The sequence below is a fragment of the Medicago sativa genome, chromosome 2 (assembly GCF_051527215.1).
Source record: "Medicago sativa cultivar Bolivia chromosome 2, Bolivia_mono, whole genome shotgun sequence".
NCBI classification, from domain to species: domain Eukaryota; kingdom Viridiplantae; phylum Streptophyta; class Magnoliopsida; order Fabales; family Fabaceae; genus Medicago; species Medicago sativa.
The window spans coordinates 71861961-71875161 of NC_140750.1; the positions used below are offsets into that span (position 1 = coordinate 71861961).

At 30.2% G+C, this 13201-nt stretch overlaps 1 protein-coding gene and 1 pseudogene across 1 annotated transcript; one reads left to right on the top strand and one right to left on the bottom strand.

The window, feature by feature from the left end:
• Nucleotides 1–1786: 1786 nt before the first annotated feature.
• LOC146950389 (uncharacterized) lies at nt 1787–4933 on the top strand (annotated as a pseudogene).
• Nucleotides 4934–6996: 2063 nt separating this feature from the next.
• Nucleotides 6997–7659, bottom strand: LOC146950390 (uncharacterized). Its single transcript, XM_085748636.1, has 2 exons — nt 7419–7659; nt 6997–7322 (listed from the first exon to the last, which is right to left on the bottom strand). The coding sequence occupies exons 1-2, from the start codon at nt 7657–7659 to the stop codon at nt 6997–6999; spliced, it is 567 nt and encodes a 188-aa protein (XP_085604762.1).
• Nucleotides 7660–13201: the final 5542 nt, after the last annotated feature.

The following is a 13201-nucleotide window of genomic DNA, read 5'->3' on the forward strand; positions in this document are numbered from 1 at the left end:
TTGCAATGTATGTTGCAATAATCTCAAATTCTTATGTGAGTCTACACACAAACACACACATCTTATGCAATTCATCCTTGAAGCAATGATAATATACACTCCTTTTCCCTAAAAAAACATAAAAATAAAAATAATCACTTCTTTATTCATAATAAAATACTTCACGTTTGTATGATTATTGATTATTAGTATTATTATTATTATTATAACTAACGAAAACACGAGAACTCACGTGTCTGTTTTTCAGCTCTTTTTAACTTTTGAAAATTAAGAACCGCGTTTTTTTTATGAATTTTTTTTAATTAAAAATATAAATATAAATATAAATGTTTGTTACTTTCAAATTATAACAAACCAAACTAAATATGTTTATATATTTTTTTTTAAAGAAAAATAAATATGCTTATGTATTTCAATGACACCAACAATGAAAGTACGAACAAAGACACATACATTGGACACAACACAGACACAATTTAATTTCGGTTGACATTTGTTACTTTATAATATTTCGGCTTTGCAATGTATGTTGCAGTAATCTCAAGTTCTTATGTGAGTCTACACAAACAAACACACACATCTTATGCAATTCATTGAAAATAATTTAGTGTAATCATATGTGTTGTTGTCGCGTTGGTGTCAGACATCGACACATGTTAGACACCAGGACATGGCTAATCCGAAGAGTGTTTGTGCTCATAGGTGACATGTGACTTTTATCTTCAAATATCAAGACAAATAATAAAATATTGTTTTAGGTTGGTGGCACAATTCTAAAATATTGTAAACCCAAAGCTTTTTGTGATAATGAATATAATCTAGTGGATTTGAGTTGAGAAAATGTGTTTGTTGATAAGGACTAGGTGCAACTAGCTTTACTTAGAAGACATATCCGATGTAGGTAGTATATGTAACTAACCTTAGCTAATAAACATATCTGATGTAGTTAGCAATTGCATATAGACGAAAGTAGTTGTTATAACTATGTTAACTACAAGTTTATTTAAGTTTAGTTACTTTCATTTATTTATGTTATGTGCTTCATGTTGTATGAATCTCAAGAGATATATGCATAACTTTTTTTAGCAAGGAATATTACCAAATGGATTTAAGTTGCGACAACATCTTAATCTTAGTTGATTAGGACTAGACATAGACATTACTTAGCAGACATATATGATGCAATTAGCAGATATAACTAGCTTTAGTTAACACAAAAAAAAAAGCACAAATGAATTGCTTCCTAAAAAAAAACACAAATGAATTGCTATACAAAGTTTATTAACAATAAAAACCAACTACTGATTCATTATCTAAACTTTCTATTATTCAACACAATTTAAGGAATATTACTATGAAGTTTGTCAACTAAATCATATTTTATTATTTTAAGGATTAAAGATAATACAAATTATGACTTAATTGTCCGTGTTAGATAGATATTAGTTAAAATTGTAGCAAAAATTTAAGAGTTTAACTAAGTATGTAATTTATGATATAATAAACAATTGTATATGTAAAGATATTTTATTTTGTAATAGATTTGCTAACATAACAACATTAGTTTTCTTTCCCTAAAAAAACATTAGTTTTTCTTGCTTTGAAATTGGTTTTGAATATAACAACAAAAGTTGTTATTCAAACACTTAACACAAGTTGAAAATTACACCAAATTATACATTTTAACAAGCTTATATCGTTTCTATTGAGTTTGTAATTGTTAGGTTTTTGTTGATTTGTTGTTGATATTAACGAGGATTGATGCATCCCATTTTTGTCTAAAAACATGAATAATTCTACAAGTTCATAAATGATGACTCATCTCAATAAAGATGATGTAATATTTATCAAAGTTGAAGTTTATTTCGTCCACTATTATAATCTAATATGTGGAAAGTCACTTTATAAAATAAATTTTTAATTTGTTATTTCTTCTCATACCTTTAACATGTTGAGTTTTTACTATTTAATGTATAAAAGAACCAAAGAGATTATATATATATATATATATATATATATATATATATATATATATATATATATATATATATATATATGGGGTTTGCTAGGATACACCTACTAGTTTTTATTAAGGTGTGTTTTAGCAAAGATATAACTAAAAAGTTGTTAAATACACCTTAAGGTGAATGTTGCTAAAACACTCCTTCTAAAAAATAAGTGGGTGTACGTTAGCAACTCCTATAGGCATTTGCTATAATACACCCACTTATTTTTTAGAAGGTGTGTTTTAGCAAGTTATAACTAAAAAGTAGTTAAATACACCCTAAGGTGTAGCTTGCTAAAACACTCCCACATAAAAATTAGTGGGTGTGTTCTAGCAAATCACTATATATATATATATATATATATATATATATATATATATATATATATATATATATATATATATATGGGATGTATCAAATGAGAGGACATTTTATAATGAGAGGGTGAGAGGGTGAAATAATGACCCTTGGATTAAATTTGATGGTTGTGATTAAATGTTACTTCTATGACTCTCTTTTCCCTATCCCTAGCTGAAACTAAAACGTTGGCATCTTCCTCCTCCCTGTATTTATCGTGACCCACGCCTCTTTTCCCCTACACTCAAACTAAAGTTCCATCACCACCGCCTATTTTATGGAAAGGCTTTACGTCTGCGATGTGGCTGTGACCAATTGTTCTTGTTTGGAAATTTTGCACCCTAAAACACTTACCGGAAGCTTTACATTTATGGCTTGTTAAAGGAAGGTTCATGTTAATGGTGGAATGCTCTCAAACAAGATTATCCAATTTTCTTAAAAATTAAAATTAATGGTAAATTGTTGAAGCGTCCATGGATTTCTGGCCACGAATCTAATTTGATGAAGAAGACAAAAACTATGTTCATTCAACAAAGCCATTAATCTTTGATGAAGAAAAATTCCCAAAAATTGAAAGAGATACGTTTGATGAAGAAAAACACCTGAATCATCATCGATAATGAAATGAAAACTTTTGTAAATTTGATTGAAAAACAGTGAAAGAATTGAAAGGTTAAATATTAATGGTGGCTACAACAAATTGGTGTTGGACTGTTGGGTAATGAAGCATGAAAATTTGACCCATAAAAATTACTATGTTCATTCATTGTTATTGTTTTACTCTATTAAAAATCTGTGGCTTTCTAGTTGCTAAGTTATTTTTAGTTGGATCTGGATTTGAAGAATTATGAGTCTGTAATTGAGAAAATCAGAAGCGTTCCAGAGAGAGAAAACGAAGGGGTAGGGATGAAGATATTGGTAGTCTAAAACAAAGGAAAGTGTGCACAACTTAATCTGGTCCATTCAATTTAATCTAATGGTCAATATTTGCTCCTCTCATCTCTCACCACAAAGACTCCTCTCACTTGATATGTCCTCCCCTATATATATATATATATATATATATATATATATATATATATATATATATATATATATATATATAAGCAATATTTTTTTTTACTATGAAATTGTACGATTTGCTTAATATTGTTGTAAAACAAATTATAGACAATAATTATAAAATAATTATCATCATGTAGTAGAAATTTTTATCTATAGAAGATAAAATTACTTTAGTTAACTCTATACTTTCTGGTTTACCTCTAACTTACTACCAACACACTGTTAAGATGTTTGTGTGTTAATAATCGTCTTAACGAAGTTCTTCTAATCTTTGATAAGATTAAGTCTGTTGGTTATGAAGGGGACAATTTTACATTTGGAATATTGATTGATAGTTTCTGTAGAACTAAGGATTCTGATGTTGCAATACTCTTTCTTGAGCAAGTTGAATGTCATTCTATCTCTTTAGATGAAGTGATGTTCAACACAATCTTAAATTGTTTATGTAAAGAGGATAGGCCAAAAGAAGCTCTCAAACTGTATAATGTGATGCATTCCAAAAATATTTCTCCAAACATAATAACTTTAATACTCTTGTATGCATGTTTGCACGTGTCAACCAATTTCAAGCTCTTTATCTCTTGCACCAAATGGAGAGTTATAAAGTAGTTCTTGACATGTACACATACACAACACTGATACAAGCATTATGCAAAGAGGGGAAGCTTCAAGTTGCCAAATCTGCTATCCTTAGAATGCTTAGGTCAGGCATTAAACCTGACATTTTTTCATATAACTCTTTAATATATGGGTACTGCCTTGTTGGTGAAATGGCTGCAGTTAGGAAGCTATTTGACAATATGCATTCTATTTGTATTGAACCTGATTTGTCTAGCTATATCACTTTATTTTATGGTTATTTCAATCGTCAGATGGTTGATGATGTTTCCTTACTTTTGCTAAAGATGTGTAGCACTGGTTTGATATCAAATTTACATGTCTATAATTGTTTGATCCTTGGTTGTGCTGAATTTGATAGAGACAACTCAGTTTTAGATATATTCAATGAATTGCTTTACACTGGTCTACGTCCCGATACCTATACTCTTAATTTAGTGCTCGCTCTTTATGCAAAACCAAGAAGGTGGCAGAAGTAACGGAATTGCTCAGTAAGATGGAGAATTTTGATATTCAGCGGGACACCGTGTCGTTTAATATTATCCTTCACAGATATTTTTTGACTGAAATGTTAAATGATGTGATTGGTGTCTTCTGTAACCTCTTCATAAAAAATTCCATGAGTGTGGTAACTTTTAATAGTCATTCAAAGGCTATGTAACCGCAATATGTGTCGTGAGGCATTAATGTTATTCATGAAAATGAAAGTGAAGGGATTCAGTCCGAACCGCGTTACATACAAGCTGCTTATTCAGGCTCTGGTGCGTAACTCGGATCATGAAAAGGCTGCTCTTCTTCGCAACAAAATGCATTCTGCTGGTCTCCCACCAACTGGTCTACCAACAACTGATGGACTAACCACCGAGATGCTGGCAGCAGTTCCCTAGAAATTTATGTTCGAGGAATTTTATGGATAGATGAGTTGTTATTCATTTGATTTTTTTATATATAATAAGATACCCCTTTTATTATAAAATACAAAGGTCGCGGATGCATATGTGTGGTTGAAACCTGAAGAACATCATATATTCAATTACATGCATACCACGAATTCATAAGATACGCCAATTGGTTTATGGACAAAGGAAGAACCATGGTTGATTTTGGTATTGTCACTTTGAAATATATTTCATTATGTAAGAAGTCAATCTGATGTTAACTTGCTGGACCTAAATTGTAAAAAGATAAGACATTTTTTATTTCTAAAAAATGGATAAATTTATTAACAAAAATCTAAATAACCAATTAGGTAATAGAACCTAAGTGTTTAATGAATTCATTTAAGATGAGTAGTTCGAGTGAATTCGAGTTCACATTTAAGTTAGAACAATCTTTGTCATATTTTACTTTTCTCGCGGCAAAACTCTGATTTATAGAATCTCATTATGCTACAAATTGGAGGGTTAAAGTCTTAAAGACAAAGAAAAAAAATTACTAAACTATATACAAAATAAAACAGGTAAGTAATACATCATTTGTCCCAAATAATAATATGTTTTGATCATTTTACACAAATCAAGAAATTTAATTTATATATTTGATTACTTAACTTATTTATTAATTTTGTTTTGGTCTCATAACCAATTGTTGTTACGTTTAAGTTTCTTAATTTCCCTTATTTTAGAATCTAATGAATTTAAGTTGAGAGAATGTTTTAGAAAAATATATGAGATAATTTCACAAGGTTAGTTAATTTTAATTATTTTTCTAATCTAATGTATGTTGCATGAGCTTAAAGTGTATAAATACATAGCTTTATGTGGCAGGGGATAGAACCTAATGGATTTGAGTTGAGAAAAATATGTGTTAGTTGTTAAGGATCAAACTAAGATGCAATTAATTGATACTTCTTTCTTCACCTAGCAAACATACAAACAAAGTTAGAAGATGCAACTAACTTTAGTTAAAAGAAAGATCAAACTCAATCAATGGATGAAGAAAAACACAAATTGTTGATATTTTTAATATAATTATATGTTAATTTCAGTTAACATTTGTTTACTTTATGTCATTTCAAATTTCCAATGCATGTTGCATTAATCTCAAGTTCGTATATATACGTCTTATGCAATTCATTCTCAAAGCAATAATAATAAACACTTTTTTCTTCATAAAAAAACACTTAATTGTTTTGGGGTAAAATGTAGTAAGTAAGATATCAGTTAAAATCTATCGTGTAAGATTCACTTTTTTATGAACTAACTTTATTATAAGGATTGGTCTCTAATTCTCTCTTGTGGTGGATGTTGAAGGCATATCTCATCATGCTCCTAATTCATATCCTTTGAGCTTTGGAATTTATATAAAAGGTAAAAATATATATAGGGTATGATATTTAATACGGTTTGTTGCGCCGTGGGTGGTGAAGTTATATAAGAATAGAGCAATGTTATATCTCTAGAAAAATAACATCAAGAATTCTTCAAGAATGATGGAATAGTAAGCTATATCAAAGTTCTTTCATGGAATTGATTCATTTGTTAAGAATGTAGAAACATTGGAAAAAAAATCTATGATCGACATATTTTTCATGTAACATATGTATTTAAATGCTTGTTGAGAGTGAATTATATTTGTATCAGGTTTAAGTACCCCTTTGTACCCCCTTTGAATTGATTTCATTAAGTTTTGCTTATAAAGAAAAGTTGAGCACAACAAATTATAAATGGTAACATATACTATTGAGTTTTTTTTATTAAGGGGAAAAACAAGAAAAAGACAAGAAAAAAAAATTACTTTTTGTTTTCAGTTTTTGAAATATACAAGTCATCTTTTCACAATAGTTATTCTTTTACATGTTTTAGTTTTTTAGTCCCCAAAACTAAAAAATTCAAAATAGTTTCCAAAACTGTAATTTTAAAAATAGTTTAGCAAACAAGTTTTTAATTTTCAAATTTTTAAAAACTAAAAAAGAGTTTTTGGAAAGTGTTTCAAACAGGCTCTAAGTAATTCACTGCCTTAACGCTCCAGAAATATCCCCAAGTAAAATGATATCTAATTGAGGAGGAGTTGTCCATATTTTCAAGGAGTCGGCGTTGGTAGCACCTAACTTGACCAACCAATCAGCACATTCATTGCCTTCTCGTAAGGTATGAGTAAAGAAAACCACCCAATAAAGAGAAATAAACTTTCTAATTAAAGAGAGTAAAGTTGCATGTGGATGAAAATTATTCTCTGTAGTATCTGCAATCAAATCCAAAGCTGTCTGAGAATCAGATTCCAAGATGTTTGACCTATAACCAAGATCCCAAGCCATTTGAAGACCTATGCAAATAGCTGAAAGTTCAGCCAATAAATTAGAAGCTCTACCACAAATTCCGGAAAAACCATGAATCTAGACACCGCTATTGTTCCTCAAAAAACCTCCAAAACCTGCATTGTCATGAATGCCAAAAGAAGAGTCGTCCACATTTACTTTAATATAACCTTTAGGGGGAGGATACCAACGAACATGACGCACCACACGATGCTTATTGGTAGAACCAAGAGCAACAATCATGGAGGAATGATAAGAGAATATACCATTGACAGAAGCCCAGTGATCTTTCTTCACATTTTGAAAAATCTCTTCGTTTCTATTTCGCCAAATCTCAAAACAAGTTACTATGAACATAGTGCCCGTCTCAATAGTAGAATGATGTTTAAACCACTTTTGACAATCTTGCATGTAAAAATCATTAGGATAATTCTATTGAGTTTGCAATAATGAGGATTGGTGCATCTCATTTTTCTCCAAAAGATGATTTATGCCCTAAGGGCACAAGATAAGAAACCGAAAATAGAAAAAAAATCTTGGAAATTATGTATGCTTAATTTTGAAAACTTTAAATTTAATCTTTTTAACTTGTGTATTTATTGATTAGTTCCTTTTTTAGTTTCTTAACTTGTTCATTTAGGGCAGAAGTTAACATAACCCTTATTTATTTTATTTTAACTAGACCATCGACCCGTGCTCCGCACGGGTCTTACCGACTAAAAAGACACCAATTCGTCTGTTTTTAATACTTGTAAAAAAAAACATATTATTCCAAAATAAAAGATAGTTCACATATAAGTCGTACCATTTTTTAAGTTTAAAAATCTTTAAGAACGACTAAAAGTGCGTATCTTTGAATGGGGGATCATTTCCGCATTTGAGTAAAAATAGAGAGACAAAAACGCTCCTAACTAAGATGTTTGAACACGTCATATCCTCTTTGATTGGAGCAAGTTGAGACCAATTCCTTCAAAAGAGAGTTCTGTTATACCACAGGTGAACAATGATTACACTTTATCTTATATGTCGTAATAGAAGCAAGTTATATCAATGCAAGTTTTGCAACCGTTTTGCTGGCTGGGATTTTTCTGTCTGCATTTTTTCTGTTTTGACAGCATTTTTGCTGCTGTTTCTGTGTAGCAGAGTCGTGCTTTTGTTAGGATCGGCTGATTTTGTGTTTTTGTGGGTGTGTGGATTAGTTGTTGTCACTTTGTTTTTCGGCCAAACCATCAGAGCACCCAACTTGATCTGTGCAGCTTCACAAATTTTGCGCACAACTATCTTTCGTTTCCACTTGCCGGCAATTTTCCTGTGATGGTACGATATAGATCCAAAAAAAAAAGAGTGCAGTTACGGCAGTTAGGGAAGAAGCAGAGGAGTAAGGAGTAATAGATTGAAAAACGTGGTTGGGAAATTCAATCAGCTTATACAACATGTATATCAAAAGGTCTGTTACTCAAGTCATCATCAAAAATTGGTATTTGATATTGAAAGTAGCGGCAACGCAAATCGGCCACAAATAATTGCAGAACTCTTAAAAACTTGGTGTTTATTGCTATTCAACTTGGTACCAGCAAATCGGCCACATACAATTGCAGAACTCTTAAAAACTTGGTGTTTATTCCTATTCAACTTGGTACCAATTCTATGGTGATTCTAATCATTTTTAATAAGAATGCAAAATATGCTGAATTTCAGTTCAAAACAATCAAATTATGATACAATAAATTCAAGAACAATGAAGCAGAGAAATACCACAAATGAATGAATCCAAGTTATCAAATTTATACCATTATTTTCAACCTCTTGCTTGGATGAACGGTGTTCTTGATCAGCATCAACAGATTCCTCAATTTTAGCTTCTTTGACCTTCCTATCCTTCTCCTTCTCTTTCACCACGTTCTCTTATATAAGAAGATGTATGGGGTCTCAAAGTAGGTCAGGGGTAATACAGTAAAAGTTAGCTTAGGTTTTAGGTTAAAATTAGGGCTAAAATAATCACCCGGGTTAACTTTTATATATAAGAAGATTGTATGGGGTCTCAAAATAGGTCAGGGGTAATACAGTAAAAGTTAGCTTAGGTTTTAGGTTAAAATTAGAGCTAAAATAATCACCGGGTTAACTTTTATATATAAGAAGATTGTATGGGGTCTCAAAATAGGTCAGCGGTAATACAGTAAAAGTTAGCTTAGGTTTTAGGTTAAAATTAGGGCTAAAATAATCATTCGGGTTAACTTTTATATATAAGATGTATGGGGTCTCAAAATAGGTCAGGGGTAATACAGTAAAAGTTAGCTTAGGTTTTAGGTTAAAATTAGAGCTAAAATAATCACCCGGATTAACTTTTATATATAAGAAGATTGTATGAGGTCTCAAAATAGGTCAGGGGTAATACAGTAAAAGTTAGCTTAGGTTTTAGGTTAAAATTAGGGCTAAAATAATCACCCGGGTTAACTTTTATATATAAGAAGATTGTATGGGGTCTCAAAATAGGTCAGGGGTAATACAGTAAAAGTTAGCTTAGGTTTTAGGTTAAAATTAGGGCTAAAATAATCACTCGGGTTAACTTTTATATATAAGAAGATAAGAAGATGTGAACAAAGCACGAATAATCTATTAAATAATCCAGCACAACAAATTAGAAATTGTAACAAATGCGTATCGTTTCTATTGAGTTCGTATATATTTTTTTTTGGAACATATTGAGCATGAATAATTCTACAGATACATCAATAACAACTAATCTCAATAAGGATTATGCAATGTTTATCAAAGTTGAAGTTTATTTCTAACATGTTGAGTTCTTACTATTTACTATTATAAAAGGACCAAAGAGATTATATAAAAAACAAAATTTGTATATATTTTAATAAGAAACTGTGCATTTTCTTTAATATAGTAGTAAAACAAATTATAGACAATCATTATGCAATAATTTTTTTTTATAATAAAAATACAAAATAATCTAGGAACAATTGATATTTCCCGTGCACTAGTAACCAGTACAAATTCAATTTTAATTAACTTAATCTTCCCCCCTAAAAATAAAAATTAACTAAATCTTGCAAAAGTTAAAGAAATCTAAAACATTGGACATGTCTTCTATCTACTTAATCTAATTGTATAAGCAACTTTTTTTTGAATCATGATATTGGAAGAAAAAAGAAGTTTTGCATTTTCTAGTGTTCAACAATACCAACAATGTATGCTTAAGAAGTTGTTCACTTAGCTGTCTATCTATCAACCAAGAGATAATTAAACAGACCTATTACATAAGATTATCTAATGAGAAAAGATAAATTTAAAGAAACATGGAAGTACTACTATGAGTTCTTGAACACTTTATAAGGGTGGTGTTATTAGGCAGGTTTCCCTTGTTCCAGCTAATATTGGCTGGAAGTATCATCTCTACTGAGGCTCCTATGAGATATCTTCTTGTAAGGTTTTGACATGTGTTGCAAAGAAAGCACCTAATGTGTCTTAGGGCTAAAAAATTTGCTTCATGAACCTTTTTGTCACATTTTCTACATAAATATGCATCATCAGCTTGGCAATACAATGAAGCTTGTAATCCACATAGTTCACAACATTTATAATCTCTTGTTTTGTCATGTGAAGCACTCTCTTTAGATGTTGGGAAGAAGTTGTGTTCTTTTGGTTCTGCTCCTTTGCACATATTGATGAAAATTGAGAAGTTATACGTGATGAATAAATGAAGCTTGATAGTTTCTTGAATTTTATGATGTTGCTAATTGGTAGATGAATAAAGGCCTTTTATAACTACAACAATAGCTTGATTAATGTTCCTAGCTTTAGACAAATTCTTGTGGACAAGGACATGGATACCACACCACACCTTCAAGTAGTCACGTGTCTTTATTTTACCCATTTGTCTTTTTCAATAGGAACATATAAGGCTAATTTAGTCATTGAGAAAAAGAATATGTGACTCCACTTGTTTTGACAAAATAAAAGGTTTGCATTTGATTAAAGTTTTTCAAATTTCATTAGATGCTTGAAGAGTTATTATGAGCCATAATTTGTGAGTTGTTGAGTGGTTATTAGGAAGACAAATTGAGACTACTAAGATGAAAGGTTTATTGTATGGTGTAGAATTACCACCTTTAAATTTGTGACCCACCTGAGCCCATATGGTTGCACGTAAGGCCACTTGAAAATGGAAACTGATTATTGACTTATTGATATTGGTTGGAAAGTTCTACAATTTTATACCATAATTTTGTCATGGACGGTTGGACCCATAAACTAATAATAAAAGTGTACAATTGCTGCTAGCCATAAGATGTCTTTGTCCACAAATTGTTTATGAGGTTGACAGTTTAATACACATGTGTGGTAGAAACCTGAAGAGCATCATATGTCCCATTACATGCATGCCACGAATTTATAAGATACGCCAATTGGTTTAAGACCAAAGAAGGAACCATGATTGATTTTGGGGTTGTCACTTTAAAAATATCTTTTAGTACGAATGACGTAGATCGAACATTAACTTGTTGGACATAAATTGTAAGACAATGATAATTTTTTTTTATTATAAAAGATGTATGTAAATTTATAAACAAAAATCTAAAATGATCAATTAAGTAATAGAACTCAATGGATTAATGAATCTAGCCGAGGTGAGTCATTCAAGAGAATTCAAGTTTACATTCATGCTAGAATAATCTTTGGAAACTTTACTTTTCTTGCGGTTAAACTTTGATTTTTATGATCTCATTCCGTTATGAATCAAAGGGTTAAAGTTTTTTTTTTTTTGGTTACAAAGGGTTAAAGTTTTAAAACTTAAGAAAAAAAATTAAATGACTAAACAATATAATAAAATAAAAAAGATAAATAATATTTTCTCCATCCCAAATTACAAACCGTTTTGATCATTTTACACAAATTAAAAAAACTAAATTACATATTTGATTCCTTAACTTATTTATTAGTTTCGTTTTGCTCTCATAACTAATTGTTGTTATGTTTAAATCCTTTAACTACAATTTTAATAAACAAGTTGGTTGATTGTGTTAATTTTTAACAAAAATATCTAAGGTAGAACAACATTGTAGGTGGTTCATCAAAGATCTCATTATTAATTTTGTTTTATAGTTTTAACCATTTTATTTTATTTTTTGTCAAAAAATAAAATATTGAATGTTGCAGTCTATTACGTCTAATCTAATAATAAAACTTTTTTATGCACTTCCCACCCCCACCCCAATCAACTTTGTGATTAACATATCAAGTTTTGTTTTTGATACTTCAAATTCTCAATTGAAATCGATAATAAGGTGTTTACATTAAGTTTTTATTTTATTTGAGGGGTGTTTACATTTAGTTATCATTAACATTGAAAATTTTGTTTATCTATCTTCATTTTGTTAATCGATGACGTTGAAAAGTGTAAAAGAGAAAAACTTTTTACAAAAAATGACTGTTTAAATTCGTTCACTAATATATATTAAAGAGTTAATTTATGTGACTAAAGTATAAGGATTATTTATACATTTTTGTATATTGTAGAAGAGGGATAAGAGAGAAATAGAATCTCTTAAAAAAGAAAGAGAAATAGAAGAAGGTCTGTCGTGGCAGCGATACCACATGTCGAAGAATTATCTATAATATCTTAAAGGCTAAACTGCAGTTTTGACCCCCTAACTTTGATAATGTTGCGATTTTGGCCCCCTATTAAAAAAAATGACAAAAGTGACCCCATGTTTAGGGAAATATGCTCTTTTGACCCCCTAACATAAGGGAAATATGTTTCTTGACCCCTTATCTTTAGAAAACGGTGCGATTATGACCCCTTTTTTGGGACACGTGGCGTCTTCTCAGCCATTTTAAGACTTAAGGGGCCAAATTTTAATTTTTTTTAATAGGGGGCCAAAAT